Here is a 19,368-nt window from a genome sequence, read left to right as displayed (position 1 = left end):
TAAAAACAACAAAAAAAAGATGGATGCAGGGACACACTGCTACTGGCCATTCATGCAAAGGATCAGCTGGTCTAGAGCATGTGTGATGTAAACATCAGATCATTGGCACTGAGTTTTGCTCCACAGACCTCCTTGGTGCCTCAGCATTCACAGTTCAGACTCAGCCTGGGAGTTCCATGCGGATCTGTTAACTTCTGTTTTTCTTAGCCAGAATCTTTGCAATGCCCTTTGAAATTTTCCTGGTTTGTCATCCTAAGAAGGTGATTTTGTATGTCTACTCTCCTGTCATGGCACAGCACAGTCTAGTCTCATTTACTTTTCTCATTTCTCCTATATAGCCTGTTCAGATTACAGTTGATAAAAAGTAAGTTCTTATCTCATAGAAGTCCTCTCATCTCTCCTTTAATCTGTCCAAAATGGCTACTTATCAGATTTTCCTATTTACTTCTGAAAGCATGTTGAAACTGTTACTCTTTATTCACCAACTTCACCTTTACATCTCTCATGTTAAGCCCCTCATTTTAAATTCTTTCGTGTTCCCTGTGTCCTGTTTCTCTTGGCTTCCTGTTCTTTGTCCACCTTCTGTCATACGTACCTCTTTAATATATTTTCTCTCCCTGCAAGAAAGGACAGTCTGTAAGTTACTATGACCTGCTTATCTGATTCCTTTGCGAAGCAGTTAGTTTGGGTTTTTTTTTCCCTGATGCTAATAAGATTTTTTTAAAAGTTCAAATTGAGTGCATATATCTATACCCAGGAAAACTCTAACTTTTATTGCCCTGCAGGTGAAATGAATGAAAACAGAACTGCCTTCAAAACTTAGGAAAGGAGAAAAAGAAGAGACTGTATAAAGTTCACTAAGAATCTCATGCAGTTTTTTGATTTTGCAAAAAATTTGTATTTTCCTCATTGTAGCCAAAAGTATCAGTTGTGTATTTATGTGAAAGTCAAAAAATATTACTATTACATGCTTATATAATTGGTATTGTATAGTACATATTATTAAGACCATAATTACCAATGTTGCTTTAATAAACTGCCAGCAGGGTTATGTGAAGCTATTTCTAATGTTATCTTGTGCTTTTAATATACTGTGGCCTACTGGATGAGCTGTGTAAGTCCAAGCTCCATATTTTTTAAATTAGAAAAATGTTGTGCAGCTTTCTTCTTAGCATTGCTGCACTATTCTTTCCCAGCCATGTTGGCTCAAGCATTAACGTTACGTATTTTTACTTCTAGAAACACAAAGCCTTTATCCATTCTGCAATATATACAAATTATGGAATGCATAAAAGAAAAATAGCTTGCAGTAGACAAACTCCTCAGAATCTATAAAACATCTGATGAAAATCCTAAGAGACAGTGACAAAAATAACATAGACATGCTATTTAATATCTGTTTGGTTAATCTGACAGGTTTTCAAAGAAGAAGAAGAAGCTATCAAAGTTGATCTCCACGAGGGTTGTGGTAGGACCAAACTTTTCTGGCTGATGGCATTAGCAGATTCTAAAACTATGAAAGCGATGGTGGAGTTTAGAGAACAGACAGGTAAAACACAACTGTTATTACTTGCTCTTTATCCTGATTATTTTTACCTTTTAAACGAGCATTTGTTGAGGGGAAAAAAATAACGAGCAGTTGAGGTTTTCACCTGCTTTGTGGCAATGCTTTTAATTGTTTGTTAATAAAAATACAATAACGTAAGTATTGCTGTTTTTCTGGTTGTTTTCTGTGATTGTTGTTTAGATGTCTGTTAGAATATCAGTCCCTTATGTTTCATTACAACAATTTTTGGTTTTCTTTACTCTTGTGGACCCAGGCAAGCCGACCACCAGCAGTTCTGAAGCATGTCGTTTCTGTGGATGTAGGAGTGGAACAGAATTATCAGCAGTGGGAAGCGTTTGTTCTGATACAGATTGCCAGGTATGTATTAACACATCAGTCACTGTTAATTATGTAAATAGAAAGGACTGTAGGATTAAATTGATTTCTTATTTAGTGTAAACCTTGCTCATCTTTGTGGTTGATAGTAAATCAGATCTCTTCTATGAAAATGTCTGAAGACTGATTATTATAATTCAAATACTTCCGAGTTTGTAAATGTTCCGTTTAATTACAGACTACAAACACCAACAGTCAACCAAAATACAGGGCAGTTTCATCATTGTCTTCAAAAGTATCTCAAGTTTTCACAAAAGCGTTCCAATTACAAAGTAAAATATCCACTGTCAGCATAAAGTCTAGTGTACTGGAAAGCTTGATAAAAGTAGTTTGTATAACAGCCTGTTTGCTGTGTGAGCATGGAACATTCAGGACTTAGCCAGGTTTGTTAGCTGTATCCACATATCCTGAGCGTTTTTGTGCCCTACGGTACAGGTACAATTGGCAGAGGACCAAATCCTAACTAATTTCTTATCCCGCCCTATATACTTCTCTTTACATGTAGGAAATTTGTCGTCTTTTTTTCTCTCTCAGCCTATAATAATATATTATTGTTATATTAATTCCATTCAATCTGTTGTTAGCTTCTGGGTAACTTTTACAGTTTTCTATTAGAGGTGATTGAAATGCCATTTCCATACAAAAGTGCTTTATGCTGATTAATGATTAGCTCATACTGTGTTCTGAAGAGTGGGTTACTTCGTATCCTTCCTGAAACACCAAAATCTGTAGATATCTTAAAAGATATTAATACAGGGCAAGCAATATTTATGCAGGAAGCACTTAATATACAAAATACACATGGAGGATTAAAGAATATTTCACTTTATAGTAATGGTTTCATTATGCCATTGCTATTCAGGAGTAACATAAGTAAATGAAAGTATCACTTTTACTTCAAGTACACAAAATGGGCAGTTTTTCCCAAGTACCTGCTGTAGCAGTAGACAACATGAATCACGATTCTTTCATCTTAGTTTATTGCCTGAACCAGCAGTCCTTCAAAAAGCAAGACTACATCAAACCATTCAGTGGTGGGGGAAAAAAGATTATTTATTTACTTTTAATAGGAATACGCTAAAATTGCCTGCAGCAAGACACACCCCTGCGGACATCCCTGTGGAGGCGTTAAGAATGAAGAGCACTGCTTACCATGCTTGCATGGCTGTGATAAGAATGCTACAACTCTGAAACAAGATGCTGATGACATGTGCATGATCTGCTTTACTGAAGCACTTTCAGCAGCACCAGCTATCCAGGTTTATCTTTGATTTATTTTTTTTCCCAGAAAAATCCTTCAGATGACACTCTTAAAAATTCCAAAATAGACACCATAACAACACGGAAGCTATTTAAAAAGCTTTCTTTTTGTCTGGCATTACTGCTAGTTCAACAAAGCAGATTGTATCAGTTGAGTTTGCTGTGTCTACTTTATTAAAATATATGATATTTTATGAATGAGAAAAACAGCTGAAGTAATTAAAGAATATATTTCATATATCCACTGGTCATTTTGGAATGGAAAGGTTATGATTTTAACAAAAAAAAAAACCCAACTTTTTTCTTTCTCTTTGTTAAGAAAACAGGGATCTTCTAGGATTTTTAATAAATTAGTTTTGGAATTGATATATATTGCCTCTTAAAAGCAAATAACTACTTCTGTTTTAGTGGTCAATGTAACCTCAGTGTTCACATACATGTATTCTTTTCCAAAGCTGGACTGCAGCCACGTTTTCCATTTGCAATGCTGTCAACGAGTACTAGAAAACAGATGGCTTGGGCCAAGGATAACTTTTGGGTTTATGTCCTGTCCTATTTGCAAGGTAAATGAACTACATGTTTACTGCCTAGATCAAACAGGTTACCGAATACTGTCTTTGTTTTTCCTTTTTTTTTTTTTTTAATACTACTTCTCTTACAATATAAATTAGTTATATGTCACTTTCCTTATTTTCTCATGTCACTAAAGAAAAGGGTATCATTGATGCATCTTTTTACCTTCCCCTACTGTTCCCCAAAGAGTCCTCTTAAAAAAAAAAGCATAATGCAGACATCTTAATGCTAGTTTATTCTTAGCGCCGTCTGCTTGTAAATTCCCAGTTTGGGGACAGCAGGGAGAGGAAAAAGTAATCTTAATGCACATTATCTGAAGCAGGAAACTTGGCTTCTCTTATTTTACTAACCCCTTTTAAAGCTGCTTTGCTTTTCAGTATGAGGACAGAGCTGAAGAATATATGTACAAAGTTCAGCTTAAATTACTAAAAAATCCTCTTGTACTCTACAAACTCATAATTGCTGTAAGGAAAAGCATATGATAGCTGCTGGGAAGGAGAGCACATTAACACCCTAGGAACATGAAACTTATGAATAGCCAGCCATTCTGCATGCCATGTTTTGGTAACTTATGGCAATAGCTTGTGATCATTAAATGATGAAGAGCTGGCAAAGAAGGCTGTCAGTCATTCTTGATTGCTGAGCAGTAAGTCAAAAGGGACCAAAATTAGAGAGAACATACAATCAGAATATTCCGGTGCTGTGATGAGTATTTCATGTACCCTTTACCATCCCTCTGGTTGTTACAGTCTGTTGTAAGGGCTGGTGGCTTCTTATAACAAAAGACCATACAAAAAGAATTCCTGGTTACTGTTTTTGCAGCAAATAAAGTAGCAGCCATTTTTTGAAATGTCCGTTGCCTGAGCTTTTCAGGTTTTATGACATCCATTACACTATTTGTGTTTGACCATAATACAAATAATCACAGCTGTTGTTATAAAGATGCAAGATATTTTAATCAGTTTTTTTATTTCAGAACAAAATCAATCATACAGTATTAAAAGACTTGCTTGATCCAATCAAAGAACTCTATGAAGATGTAAGGAGAAAAGCTCTAATGAGATTGGAGTATGAAGGGTTGCACAAGAGTGAGGCCATCACAACACCAGGTGTTAGATTTTATAATGACCCAGCTGGCTATGCTATGAACAGATATGCTTATTATGTTTGCTACAAGTGCAAAAAGGTATGACAACTAGTATTTTCTCAAATTAAATATACGTTATAGTTTCAAAAGTAATTTCTTAAAGAATGGAACATATTTAATATATTGTATATGGAATAGGAAAGCAGAAAAATGAATCATTGTTAAATGATAAAGTGTTGAGTAAATTAGATGTACATAGTGTCTTATCTTGTAAAGCTTGAAAGTATATACAAAGCAGTTCAGAAACCAAACACATGTTGAAGTGATGCCCTTCTTAGAAGAATGTGGAGATGATACTGTGGTTAAACCACCAGCAATCCCTTTGTCCCACTTCCAGCTCATACTTCATGTGAACGTTAAAGCAGTAGAAACATAGGTTTCATTCTAACTCTTCAATATGGAAAGCTCCCCACTAAGATTCAACCTAAATACTACTTTTACCCAAGTTGAAGTTCATTGCAACTGCAGGAAACTGACTTCAGGGCAGAAGTATTAGAAGAATGAAAAAAAAGTAGGAAAAGGAAATATGTGGTCTAGCCTGATGGACACTGGGTCATATAAGTACAGTTTTGTTCAAGTAGAGAATATGAAATTTATCCAGAAGACAAAAATCATATACAAACAGCCCATAGTTTCCCCACCGGCAGAGGAGAGACAAGCATTCTTTATCTATGGTCAGAGAAATTTCCGATAATCACTGCCCCCCCTCCCATGGATTCTTTCATCTGAAGCCAGTTTTAGTGCCCATCTTGATCTCATCATCTTCCTTTTTCCCTTAGGAATGAATGAAATAAGACAATTTCATAACAACATTTTCAGGGGACACTCTAATAACTTTCTTGTTAAATGGAAATGCAAAATTTTGAAATAAGAGGAGAAAGAATTAACATCTATTTGCTAGAGAAGAGCAGTAATGAATCCCTTTAACTCATTACCTTTTTAACTCATTTTAACTCATTACCCTTTAACTGCAGTTACTCAGTTCACTTTTGTTACTGCCTCTCACAATTAATCAATTTTCACTCCTCATCCTTTAGCAACTTGCCTACTGCCTTTTTTGTTCCCTACAAAAATAATTCTTCTTTTAATCTTACTTTCTCCAGTTTTTAGTCCAGTCCCCATTTTTCATTACACTTTTTCCAGCATTTAATACTCAGTGATTCAGGGGGTTTTATTGCCCTCTTTTTCTGTCCCTTGTACCTCGTTACTCCCTTTTGCACTATGTCCATATGTCTGAGCAGCTAATTCAACTATCTAATTTCGGACTTCTCTCCTTCCTTCAGCACCTCTTCACCCCAAACTACTACAGAATTCCCTGACAGACATTCCATAGGACTCCCCCTTTTCCTTTTAGTCTGCGGAGTTTGGGGGGCTGCTTGAATTTTTCCTTCCTCATAGTTGCTTTGAGACTACTTTCCCTATCCTTTCACAATCACAGCAAAAAGGCGAGAATTGCCGAGAGCAAGAATTTTGTGCATTGTCTAATTAGTTAATAAGATGGTGATAAAGGAAGTTACTCATTGCCGCATCTCACTACTCCATGTGAAAACGCTGTAGTATATGAGGAAATTCATCAGAGCTGGCAGTTTTGGTGCATTTTTGTGCCTAGTGTGTCCTGGTAAAATAAGATGAGAAAGTAGAATGAATTTGTAGAAAATAGCAAAATTCTAATTATAAGGGATCCCACATGAGTATAAAAACCAATACTCCCTTCAGCTAGTAAAAAGCCCTCCTGGTAGACTCTTTCTCTGCTGTCTTCAGCCTCAGTGCTGTCTTTCTTACATACAGTTCATAGAGCATCCAAATACTGTTTCAAAAGCCTTACAATCACTTGCATAGAGCACAGTATGTTGCACAATTTTTGGTCTCATTTATCCTGAGATTGAAAGACATTGTCTTAGTGCCTCAAAAACATCTAGATAGAGACAGTCAAGAGAGATCAGATCAGTGGAGACTACTGGAACTGCTTTTGCTCATCAGTTTTCCCTTACAAAGTAAATCTGTTAAAATAATAGTTGACTCTGGTTTAATGTCCAATTGTTTCTATATAAAATTAAGGCATATTTTGGTGGCGAAGCTCGTTGTGATGCCGAGGCTGGACAAGGAGATGACTATGATCCAAGAGAGCTAATCTGTGGCGCATGCTCTGACGTTTCAAGGGCTCAGGTAAGTAAAGAACTTGTATTCATGTTCTTAGTTCATTCTGAATCTCCAAGTACCTAAGCTGTACAATAATTCACAGTAATGTGGAACTGTATGTGTTGTATAATATTGCATAAGTTAATATATACTACAGAATGTAGAAATCTGTTGTTCAGATTGTTACAGCATGGGTACTTCATTTATCAGTGTTTGTTTTCTTTTGTTTAGATGTGTCCCAAACACGGTACAGATTTCTTAGAGTACAAATGCCGCTACTGCTGTTCAGTTGCTGTTTTTTTTTGTTTTGGGACAACGCATTTTTGCAATGCTTGCCATGACGATTTCCAAAGAATGACAAGCATCCCTAAAGAAGAACTCCCACACTGTCCTGCAGGTAGTATTTTTGCAAAGCAAATTTACCACACTGAATTCTCAGATAAGTAATTAGTACTAATTGATATTCTTATATTTTCTTACTGATAATTTTTAGGAAAACCCCAGGGTCAGTCACACAAATTTTAAATTCAGTGTCTTGAATGATATTAGAATGGATTTGTTCTACGTGTGCTTTTGATTTTTTTTTTCTGGCAATAATACAGGTGATGTCATCACACTGATCTTTTAAACATTAGGTGCTTTGATATAGAAAGACATTTCAATTTCCCTACACCAGTTCATGGTGACATGATGTGTTAAAATTATATCGAAAAAATTAACACTGATCTCAATAAATCATATCATTTCCCTTGCTGTTGAAAAAAAAAGTGAGGCTTTGATTAAGATATTTAAGTGAAGAAGTAAACATGCCAGGAATTGTAATTTCTTTTTGTTTAACCTTAGAATTGTTTACTGCAGTGTAATTTTTGTTCATAATTATCAATTTTGCTTTTAGATTGTAGAAATTTCTTCTACAGTATTAATGAAACAAAACTTCAGTGATTCTAAAATCTTTTTGCTTTTTTTACTTTGAGTTTGATTGATTTTAAATTCCAAGGTTTATCACTCTTTTTTCTTCAAATACCAATTCAACATTTGACTGTTTTAAGGAGCTAACAGTTTTTCATCCTGTTTTGTCAGATCTAATTTATGTTTTTTCTCTTGGCCTATTAAGCCTTTATTTTTGATGCCTTATAAATCCATATTATAGATGTATTGCCTTTACTTAGCATGGTTTCTGAGAAAATGTGATAGATGTTTATTGATACTGTCTGCAAGCATTAACCTTTTTTTTTTTCCTTCTTTTTTTCCCTTCCCTCCCCCTCACAATTAAATTTGCTGTAGGTCCCAAAGGTAAACAACTTGAAGGAACAGAATGTCCACTTCATGTTGTCCATCCACCCACTGGTGAAGAATTTGCTCTGGGTTGCGGGGTTTGCAGAAATGCTCACACTTTTTAGACTAGCATTTTTTTTTTTACCAGAGCAAAACAGGTGCCCTCATCCCTGAAATGTCATGAAAATAAAGTCCAGCTGGGATGAAGACGGGACCATTTCATAACCCAGGTAAAAGGAACAATTCACAGTGCAAGAAGGATGCCAAATACCATGTATATAATTCTTGCTGTGAGATATTGACATTTTTTGAACTGAGACATCAAAACTTGTGAGGTGTTTGCATGTGGCCATTACAGTCATTGGCTAGGAAACATTGGACATTTACAAATAAATAATTGCTATTAAAGGATCTGTGTGTCTGTGGACTATGAATGATGCTGGCTTTCAGGAGAAAGAAAAAATATTACTTATTGTATACTGACTTTTTGTAATCTTGTACAATTGTAACGCATCACAAGTGGGGATGGGAAAGAGGAATATTCTGGTTTATTTCCTAGACTGTTATAAAAAAAAATTGTGTTAGGAAGGCATAAATGTAACAAGTATCATGCTGTATATAAAGGTATCAATGTTTGTCCTGTATAAGGATTATTAAATTACAACAGCAGTTTCATTTAAACTTCTGGGTTATGTTTGAGCCTGAAATTTTAATGAAGTGCAATACTGAGTGTGCCTCATATCTTGCAGCTGTAAACATAATGGAATGTACATGTCAATAAAGCCACTGTACATTTTTATACAGTGAAAGTCTAATTAATGTGTAAGCCTCCATTTTCAGAATTTTTTTTTAAATGGTGGTGGGAAGCGTCATATAGAGCCGGCTTTTTAAAAAAGTAGGGAAGTTTATTGGTTGAACTGGTGGTTATGGAAGTACTTAAGATATACAAAGCACTGCTCCAATCTTCCAACAGAAAAGCTGGATAAATGTGCTAGCATTCATATGAAGTATTGTAATAATGTTTTAAAACACAGAAGAAGATTTTTTATCAGTTATGTTTTACTGAAGTCTTAATTACCCCTACTTTTAGGACAAATAGCTTTTTGCCATGAATCACAAAATGTTGATTTAATGGAGTTCCAATTCCTCTGCTCCTTTATAGTGAAAGCAAAATATAACTTCACATAAAGGCTTTTTACTGTATGTTTTTTTCTTCAGATTCTCTGTTATATATGTTCGACACCTTTTCTAGTATTTCTGTCTTGAAGTTGATGAAATGTGTGTTACTGGTGAACATGAACGAGTGCTCTTACATTGAAGATATTGGTGGATGGCATCCATGTCAAACAACATCAATCTAACCTAACTTCAGACATCTGTAATTTAGAATACCTGGAGAAAAAACACACACCTCTGAAGTACAATGTATCTTACAGTAGCTCTGCAGAGGGATCGGGACAGGCTGGACTAATGTGCTGAGGGCAATTGTATGAGGTTCAATAAGCAAAAGTGCCAGGTCCTGTGCTTGGGTCACAACAGCCCCACACAGCACTACAGGCTTGGGGCAGAGCGGCTGGGAAGCCGCCTGGCAGAAAAGGGCCTGGGGGTGCTGGTCAACAGATGGCTGAACATGAGCCAGTAGTGCACACAGGTAGCCAAGAAGGCCAACAGCATCCTGGCTTGTGTCAGAAACAGTGCGGCCAGCAGGACAACAGCAGTGATCATCCCTCTGCAGTCCACACTGGTGGGGGCACACCTGGAATACTGTGGTCAGTTTGGGGCCTCTCACTACAAGACAGATGTTGAGGTGCTGGAGCGTGTCCAGAGAAGGGCAACGAAGCTGGTGAAGGGTCTGGAGCACAAGTCTTGTGAGGAGCAGCTGAGGGAACTGGGGTTGTTTAGCCTGGGAAAAAGGGAGGCTCAGGGGAGATCTTACCCCTCTCTACAGCTACCTGAAAGGTGGTTGTAGTGAGGTGGGTGTCAGTTTCTTCTCCCAAGTAAGCAATAGGACAAGAGGAAACTTCCTCAATTTGTACCAGAGGAAGTTTAAATAGGTGTTAGGAAAAATTTAGTCACAGGAAAGGTCATAGAGCACTAGAACAGGCTGCCCAGGGAAGTGGCGGGGTCACCATCCCTGAGGGTATTTAAAAGACTTGTAGCTATAGCACTTAGGGACATGGTTTAGTGGCAAACTTGGCAGTGCTAAGGTTAATGGTTGGACTCAATGATCTCAAAGGTCTTTTCCAGCCTAAAGGATTCTATGATGCAATGAATGTGAGGGATGAGAGTGGTTGCAGACATAGAGACAAAGATTGTCACACACAGGGCTTGCACTAGACTTGCAAAGAAATATGCCACTTTTTTTTTTAACAAAGTTGTCCAAACAACTGAATTTGTGATAGTGCAGAATTTTAACTAGTGGGTATCTACTTGGAAAGATATACATCAGGAGAGAGGCTGCTTGGTAAGTTCTTGGAATATATTTAAAATAAATGTCATATGAAGTAGAGAAAGTAACTAAAAGGTGGCCTTACTAGATTCGATTATGATTCAAAGTCAGTTTAGAGGAAAACAATCATGAAGCAACAACATTCATTATTCTGAAAAGAGAGAGAAAAGATGATAAAATATATTCAGTAAATTGATGGAAATCATAGGTAAGATCTTGTAGGAATCAAATGTAAAGAAAAAGTTATCTAGGAGCGTTGACATTTTCTTTAGTATAGTTGGTTGTTCTAAGATCACAGCCAGGGCTATCCTACTGCAAACGAAGGATATAACTTGTACTAATCAGTCAGCTTGGCCCAGTCCGGAATTATATATTTAAAAAAAAGGAAATAAAATCAAATTGCTACAGATAAATAGCAGGGGGGGGGGAACGTACAAGATAAAATGGAATTTGCAACGGACATAAAGAATAACAAGTAGGCAAGAGAAAAAAATTGGTCCTGTACCTGCAATGATGAAGCCCTTCATTCCATAAAAAAAAAAAGTCACTAAATTTCAAACCATGTTAAACCCTCTATTTGAATATCAGGAGGAAGTCAAGGTGGTGTTTCTGTTCAGCATCTTGAAGAGTCAATATTCTTCTTACGTTAAACTTCATATATAATCAGAGAATACAAGTCACTTGTCCAAATTATGCCCATACCATAAGTGTTTAACTCAGTCATAGTCTCTTCAGTCAGGAGGGGCAGGTACTGCTGGGATATGGTTGATTTCATCTCAGTATAAAGTGGAAGCCCCCTGAATAGCTCAGATGTAGTTGACTACAATGTGCATTTTTAAAGCTAAGTTACCACAACCTACTCTGCAGCCTGAGGCAGAAGCAATGTTTTGGACCCATGACACCACAGCCTTTAGCACCAAGGCAGATTATTATTTTTTGAGAGAGATGTCAAGATACAAAGAGTGAAAGGTCAAAATCTGAAGTGTTCTTCCACATTTGTGGCTCTGTGTTCCCTGGTTAATGTTTTTTTTTCATAAACAGATCATCAAGCTTTCTTCTGGCATAGCACTCAGCACATTCTGGCAGGTGAAAGGTAAACATTGTGGCCCGAGATTGGACAGTTGGTGTTTTCATGTTGCCAGATACTTCCTGGAGAGCTACCTACTGTGGACCTTAAAAAAGATTCAGTGTCTTTATTTGAAAGTTCCTTACTCGATACTTGATAATCTTTTATCTGATACCCGTGAACTACTGAATGCACCCCAAGTCACTTCAGAATGGTAGATGTAGAGTAAAAAATGCAAAATGATGTGCTAAGGACTCTTCTACTTCTCATAGAAGAAATGTGCTGTAGGATTACCAGAACTAATATGCCTATTAGTTGGGAGGTGCTGCAGTAAATTTGGATTATACTAATGGCATGCAGGACAGAAGGTGGAAGAAAGCAGAGTGTTTATTAAGAATCTCCCTATCACACTATTCAGATGTCTCTCACAACCCAGTACCCTCCTCATTCCCTACTTCTCATCTACACTCAAACCCTCATGTCACTTCCCCCCTGCCCTTCACTAGGACTCTCAGGTGCTGTTTTCCATCCTAATCCACCACAGACAACAAACCCTTTTTCTCCTTTCATTGCTTTCTGGCTACTGTTTCTCCATTTTAGGAGCCTCCTCCTGCACCCCAGCGTGCAGGAACAGAGCTGCCACATGGAGGGGTAGCAGGTGGAGCAGTGCCCATGTCAGGCTGCCCACATACAGCCAAGGAGACACAGCAGAACCTGGAGCTGCCAAATACACTCTGCAGCATATGCTGTACCATTTTAAAGCCAATGTAAGATGTTACAAAAAGGCAGAATTTTTTTTTTCCTGTGTTAAGCATCACGCAAAGAGGAACCTTGTTCATAATGCAGGTATTAACCAGTACATAAAAGATAGAGCTGCATTTACACTTCTCTATTCCCCATATTGTGGATTAGATGTCTGTAAATTGAAACTCCATTGAGAGGGCATTTGGTTTAGAAAAGTCATTTTTCTAGTTGTAAGCTGATTTGATGAGGAAACATTAAAGGCAAAAATTTTTTTTTTATTTTCTTAAAAAGGATATTGGAGAAAGACAAATTAACTACAGTGGAAGATTAACGCATGTAATTTGAAGTGGTTTGTATCTTTATGCAGAGGTTCTTGACATAGGTCCCTGTGGGTCTTAAATTGCAGAAAAGTGAGTTATAGTGAGCAGACAGATCTGAGGTGTCTGACCCACTATCCTTTTTGGAAATTTCTGAGTGTAGCTCCATAGTTACAAGTTAATTTTTTGATTTTCCAGCCTTTTCTTTGATTTTAGACTAGTAAAAGTATTAATTTAGGAAATTGAGTTTACAGTTGGAAAAGGATTTGACACTGTTACATTCAGTTTATTAAATGGACTGAGTGAGGGATAGGCAGTGTCAGGAAAACTTTTCTCACACACACACGACTGACCATCCCAGATTACTACTGCAGGGAGATGGCACAGCCAAATGTGAGCATCAGGCTCTTGAGTAGAGCTCACTGCCCACCCATTAGGTCACACCTTGGCCACTCCGCTACTATGCTCTCAGACAGACATCCACGTCACCACATCTTCCTCTGCACCAATCCCTACTGCTGATTACAGCCAGATGCCAGCACAGAGCACTAATCAGATCAGCCCACAATAAGATTGCTGTATGCCTTCCAGCAGTCTCACATGCTTTTCTGTCAGCTGTTGATCCACGGCCCACGCAATGGAAATACTCAGTTCTTGTTTGCGCTGCTGTGTTTGCCACAGCTCACCACACTCAGCTAATTCATACCCAACTCAGCTCCTGGCCAAGGTGAAGCCATAGTACTCCCACTCAGACCATACATCATTAGTTTACAAATAGCCTAAACTTTCACAGGTGTATCCACCCACTGAGCACAAAATGAACAGTAAAAGTTAATAAGGTACAGACAATTAACCACTCATCACCAGGGCCTGAAAATCTTGGTCCTTACAAAACATTTTTTGTTAATCACATCGTACTGCGTTAGTTCATCATTTCACCTAAACAGAGGCTAGCTAGGAAGCTTTAGGACCACCTGGTCAATCAGGATATAACAGACTTTGTAGGTTTTTGCCACAGCCCCTTCCTTACCCCATGCCAAAACACTGCAGGTGACAGACTGTAGTAGCTGTACCACAGGTGCCCCATGTCCCTCAGCATAAGGGACACTAGAAGGGCTGCGTTGTCACACCCCCTGCTCTCAATGCAGAGGTCTAGTAGTGAAGAACTTGCACTACCAAGCATGCCCGGTGGCAGACTCTTCACCAGAGATACCTAAATAGATGCAACCAAATACAAAACAACAAACTGATTACAATCAACAGCACAACAATCAGGCACTATGGAGCATCAATGAGTCATTGATAATCACCCAAATATGTCCCCTGCCAGCTCGCCAATGAGTTTTCCCAAGTAATGGCAACATCCACAGTCTGTTGGGACAGAGGAGGCACCCGAGGTGGCGCTCTGTGCTCTTGCCACAAGGTTTCGTGTAGGCTGCCTACTGCTAGTTAAAATTCAGTCACTCTGGGTGTAACCGTTTCTTCCCATGTTGTACCTAATAGGAGGTTTGGCTGCTGAAACCTTAAATGGTACTTGAGGCATTGCTTTGGGATAGCCATTGAGCAGCACACACAGTGCCATTTGCTATCACTGTCATGGCACTGCTTCTACATTCTCACTCCTTTCCGCAGCCCACTGGGATAACCAGTTGCACCATCCTCCCTGGATACTGGTATAACAGCTGATATGCACAAAGCACTGTTTCCATTGGTCACTACTTGCACTTTGTCTTCTACCTAGTGCACATCACCTATCTGCAAGTCAAACCAGACAATGAACAGGCTCTACAAGGAAAGAATACCAGAACAACAAATGTAGCATCCATGGGTCAATTATTTACAGCTCCAGTTTTTTCTGACATCAGTACAGTCACCAACAGAAGGCTGCACCCATGGACTTCCTCGATTACATGTGGCAGAGGAACAAACAAGCCTGCAGAAGCCCCATCTGGCAGCGACAGCAGCGCTGCAGGTAGCCCCTGAACCCCTAGCTCTACTTGCAGCCCATCAGTGCCCCGCCTGAGGCCACAGAAAAGCACACTGCACCACTGAGGGTCAATCAGGGCTGTGCCCTTTAGCCAAACTTCTTCCTTTTGCATGAATCCCCCATGCTGCTACCTGCTTGTAGCTTGGCTTCAAAGTAGTGTTGTGGCTAGCTGCATGAGTGAGCACCACTCCTTGGTATGGGAGGCGCTCTCTGCTTGAGGATGGACCAGGTGATGGTCTGGCAGGACATTGGATCTGTTCTTCCAGCATGCTCTTACATTCAAGGAATTGGTGAATAACATCTAGGTTTTGCCTCCAGTGCTGGGATACAAGAGTTAGAAACAAGGTCCTGGACCTATATTTGAAAACTAGCATTGGGGTGTCTATGCAGGACCCATTTCACATGCCACATAAGGTACCCTCCTTCAGTGCCTTGGTACCAAGGCCAATCCTAATACAAATGCCAGACCCCTCTTAGCAATAAGTCTGGGATTTTTTACGACTGCTAGCTTGCTAATCAAGTCCTCACTCACTAGCAGAGACAGCTGAACCAATTTGCAGGGAGACCCACAGAACACAGAAAAACCAAAAAGCTACTCTACCAGCATGTTGTCAGGTCAGCCTATCCATGAGCTGGTGCTACCCCTTTCCAGCAATAATGTTCTCCTGTCAGCTGGTGATCCATGGTTCCCGCTATAAAAATGTTTGGTTGTCATCTGCTGGCGTTTGCATGGCTCAGCATGTTCAGCCCATTTGTATGGAACTACTAACCAAAACCACACCAGGATACTCCTGTACCAGAGATGCTCCAGCAAATAGCAATTTTTACTATGTAATCTTACAGAATATAGCAGAGTGGTATGATAGCTTTTACCAATGAAGCAAACATCAGAGTCATTTATCTGGAAAGAATCACTATAGACTCCAGAGACAGAAATAATACATAGACAGTGAGGTTTGAGGAGCCTTTTTGAAGCAATTATCTCCAGCTTTTATGGAAGCATGAGCAACAGTATCAAGTAACAAGCCTGTTGCAGGCAACACACTACCCTGTTGTCATCCCTAGTTTGATCTTTTTATTTTTCTGTGGCCATGAGGCCCTCTGTTTTAAGAATCATTTTACTTGTGGCTACTTTTTAAGAAACAGTCGAGTTTCAGCTCCTGTTCTATAAGGTATTGTTTGTGGTAGATAATATATACAGTATTAGGGACTGATAAAATAAGTATTCTAACAGTGTAAGAACTTCCCTCCCCCTAGAAAATCTTCCTGTATAGACTTAAGAATAAAACTAAGTTTCCCTAATTAAATCTACTGCTGGAAAATGATAAATTAATTTGGCATTGTTAAAGAACAAGTTCTGTTTTCCTGGGGTTTTTTTTCAGTACAGTCTGCTGAGGAGTAAGATTGTCACAGGCAGCCTAGAACAGGTCCTTCAGCCACTGACTCATCACACTTATCTCCCCGTATTTTTCACAGCTTGTACTTTCATTAAATTGGAGTGGGCTACTCATGCCCTGCAAGCCTCACATACTGTCATAGCTGGAACTGGTCTATTCTACTGTTACTTAACTTTCTTCCAACTGCTTCTATTATTTTCCCCCAGCCAGACACAAGCCAGGCTGATCAGGGCAGAGTACAGCTGCTGCATGACTGCTTCAAAGCCTCCTGAACATAGCCAGAAAATAAGCACAGGTGAGACTTTCAGTGCTAGAAGCTGTAGCATTTACAACCAAGACCCTGCATTTGCAACCTTCATCAGGCAGGTAGCCCATCAGCTGAAACAGGAAGAGATGTACCTGCACAACCTCAGCCTGATGTGGTGAGGTCCCCTTTTAGATGCTAGTTTCCTGGCTATCATTCTCCTGGCACAGAAGGGTGTCTGTGGGCTGTTCCTCATCTTCACATGATCATAGCGAGGGCGGCTTCAAATCTCTGCCATGAGTGACTCTCCTACTGGAAAGACTGAAACTTCAGAGAGCTTCTCCTTCTCTTTTGGAAAAATAAAGGATTACAAAGCAGTTTCCTCAGTAGTCTTGGTTTTGCATACCAGGGCCCAGTACAGGCCCCTGGACTTTTTCTGGTACTGTTAGAAGTCTACACAAGTAAAAGTAATTTCACCTTCATAATTTAAAATACTCCTTTCTCAAAAACTCATCTGCTGCTAGTTAAGTGGTAAGTAGGGCAGAGAAACCACCTAATGAAGATATACCTGTTCAAATATTTTCAAGTTACTAACTAAAGCATCGAGGTGCCCTGCCACAGCCGGCAGAGATAGAGCTCTTTCACAGACCAGCCCAGACTTCTGAGTACTGTCTCTGGACCTTTACTTCGACACTTCTTCACATGCTACCACCTATCTCAGTGCCAGCTACCTCACAGTCAAAGAGCTGGACAAACAGCATGGCTTTGCCTACCAGGTAAGGCCATAGGTTTTCTTTTATTCAGTTCTGGTAAACTCCCAGCTTCTCATGCTTTGCCAACAGACACCACAGACGCTGTTGGCAGCACTCTGCATTGTATCCAGGCCCTGATTTGGCTCCAAGCGCAGAGTTGCAGCTGCCTTTTGTGCTGATTTTGGCTGCTATGCCCCCAAATAGCAGGATGCAGAGAGCTCCTTCTGCACTTATTCTCATCTCATCCTACACTTAGTGTGCCTAAAACATACACAAGTAATTACAGCAAAACAAATAAAGGTACAGGCATCAAAGCAAGCTTTGTTTACTCCAAATACCAAGCAGCAAAATAAAACTGCAAGTCACTGTGAGAAGTCTCCCGCAGTAAGTCAATACATCTAAGCTCAGGTAACAGTAGATGCTTTAAAATAATGTTACCTCAAAACAAGATTGCAGCTGTTACACCTCCCAAGACTTCTACACAGAACCAGAAAATCCTTTTTTTTTTTTGCCACAAGATGTTCCAATTTTTTTCCTGCAGACACCAGAATGCAATCAGAACATTAATCTTGGCAAAAAGACATTTCTACTTGTTGCAGCACAAACTAGTAGACTGCAGCAAGGCTTTTTTTTTACCTTTGATCAGATTCTACTGTTGATGGTGTTTCTCCTTCCTCCAGAGGTCAGACCACACTACTCCTCCTCCAACTGCCCAACTCTCCCACAATCCTCAGTGCTATTTAACCACTTAGCAGGAACGGGCTACAGCTGCACATCATCCATGTCAATCAACCCACTGCCTTCGAGGCAAGGCCACAGCTGCATGTTATCAATGTTAATCAACCCACTGACTTCATTCCTCTACTACTGACTTAGCATGACACAGATCAGTTACATTACATCATCAGCATAACACTGCCTGAAAACAATAAGGGATGTGACCAGGAGAAGTGGTGGCTTCTTGCTCTACATGCACTGATAAACAATAGTTCCTCCTCCCTATGTACTGGGCCTAGGTCTGGGTCAACTCTTTGCAGTCAGAGGCTACCTACCTCTCCTGCATCTCCAGCAGTTTGCAAGTTATATACGTGCAAACATAACACATCCTTACTAGGAACTGTAATCGGGGGCTGTTATCTTCCCACCTTTAAAGAACCAGCAATGAATTGGAACATGGTGCTGAAAGCACAATTCCTAAATAGCAAGAATAGATGACACCGAATGTTTCCAGGTGGGGTCAGCAAAACAGTTATTTCAGTTTTCTCGACAGTATTGGCTTCAGCCATAAACACACCTTATTATTTACCAAGGTTTGTGTAGCTATTCCATGTAACAGAACAAGTTACACAGTCACATATTTGATACTGCAAGTGTGTCTGAGATGCTCATTTCTCTGCTCAAGGTGAGGCGATAAGCCACTTCTTACTTCCAGACTTTTGTTGCATTTCCTGAAAAGCTGAAAGCTGGATGTAGATTTATACACACAGAACTATACTGGCTGAGCTGTAGTAAATATCTCAAGACATTTCAAAGTGGAGAAAAAGAGATTATTCTCTCATAGATGTTCAAAATTAAAATGGACATTTCTCACTGGAAAACATTCCTGTTTCTATGCAAGTCATTCCCCGCCCCCCAATAATCTCAAGCAACTAGACCTAGAACTGAAAGAAAGGGAAAAAAGAAATAAAAAAAGGTTCTTTTTGATGCTTTTTTAACAGACTTGAAGTACACAAGAAAATGCTGTGGAAGGATTCTTTTATATAAAGTGCTTCTCTAAGAACTCAGGGATGGTGCCATTTGAATGATCACTGAAAAACTGTTACCCTGTTTCAAAGCCATTTCAAGACAGGGGAGAGCACCAGGTCATATCTGGCCGTTTCCATCAAACTTAGTGATGGCAACTGGGATCAAAACCCACTAGCTTGAAATTAAACAGTGGGGCAGGAATTTATTTCTTATCACTTCCAACAAGTAAACAATTAAAGTTAATTTTGAGGAATCTCACCAACCTGAGCCGCGTGCCAGGGGGACACGCTGTTAACAAGGTATCTGCAGCCCATGGGGACTGTCACACAT

The 19,368-nt window shown here is 39.3% G+C and overlaps 1 protein-coding gene across 22 annotated transcripts in view; it reads left to right on the top strand.

The window, feature by feature from the left end:
• MYCBP2 (MYC binding protein 2) overlaps positions 1–9,151 on the top strand; it is a 202,020-nt gene extending 192,869 nt beyond the window's left edge. For 21 of the 22 annotated variants that reach the window (XM_080374375.1, XM_080374363.1, XM_080374371.1 and 18 more), the window contains 8 exons: positions 1,417–1,549; positions 1,821–1,924; positions 3,013–3,201; positions 3,658–3,765; positions 4,752–4,961; positions 6,981–7,088; positions 7,293–7,458; positions 8,346–9,151. In XM_080374375.1, coding sequence (XP_080230501.1) covers positions 1,417–1,549; positions 1,821–1,924; positions 3,013–3,201; positions 3,658–3,765; positions 4,752–4,961; positions 6,981–7,088; positions 7,293–7,458; positions 8,346–8,461 — 1,134 coding nt within the window. In that variant the 3' untranslated portion in view covers positions 8,462–9,151. The remainder of the gene's footprint in view (positions 1–1,416; positions 1,550–1,820; positions 1,925–3,012; positions 3,202–3,657; positions 3,766–4,751; positions 4,962–6,980; positions 7,089–7,292; positions 7,459–8,345) is intronic. The other variant, XM_080374369.1, reaches the window with a different exon arrangement.
• Positions 9,152–19,368: the final 10,217 nt, after the last annotated feature.

This window comes from Falco punctatus (assembly GCF_963210335.1).
Source record: "Falco punctatus genome assembly, chromosome: 2".
NCBI classification, from domain to species: Eukaryota; Metazoa; Chordata; class Aves; order Falconiformes; family Falconidae; genus Falco; species Falco punctatus.
The sequence above is the reverse complement of the archived record's forward strand: the minus strand, read 5'-3'. Positions and strand labels throughout refer to the sequence as shown.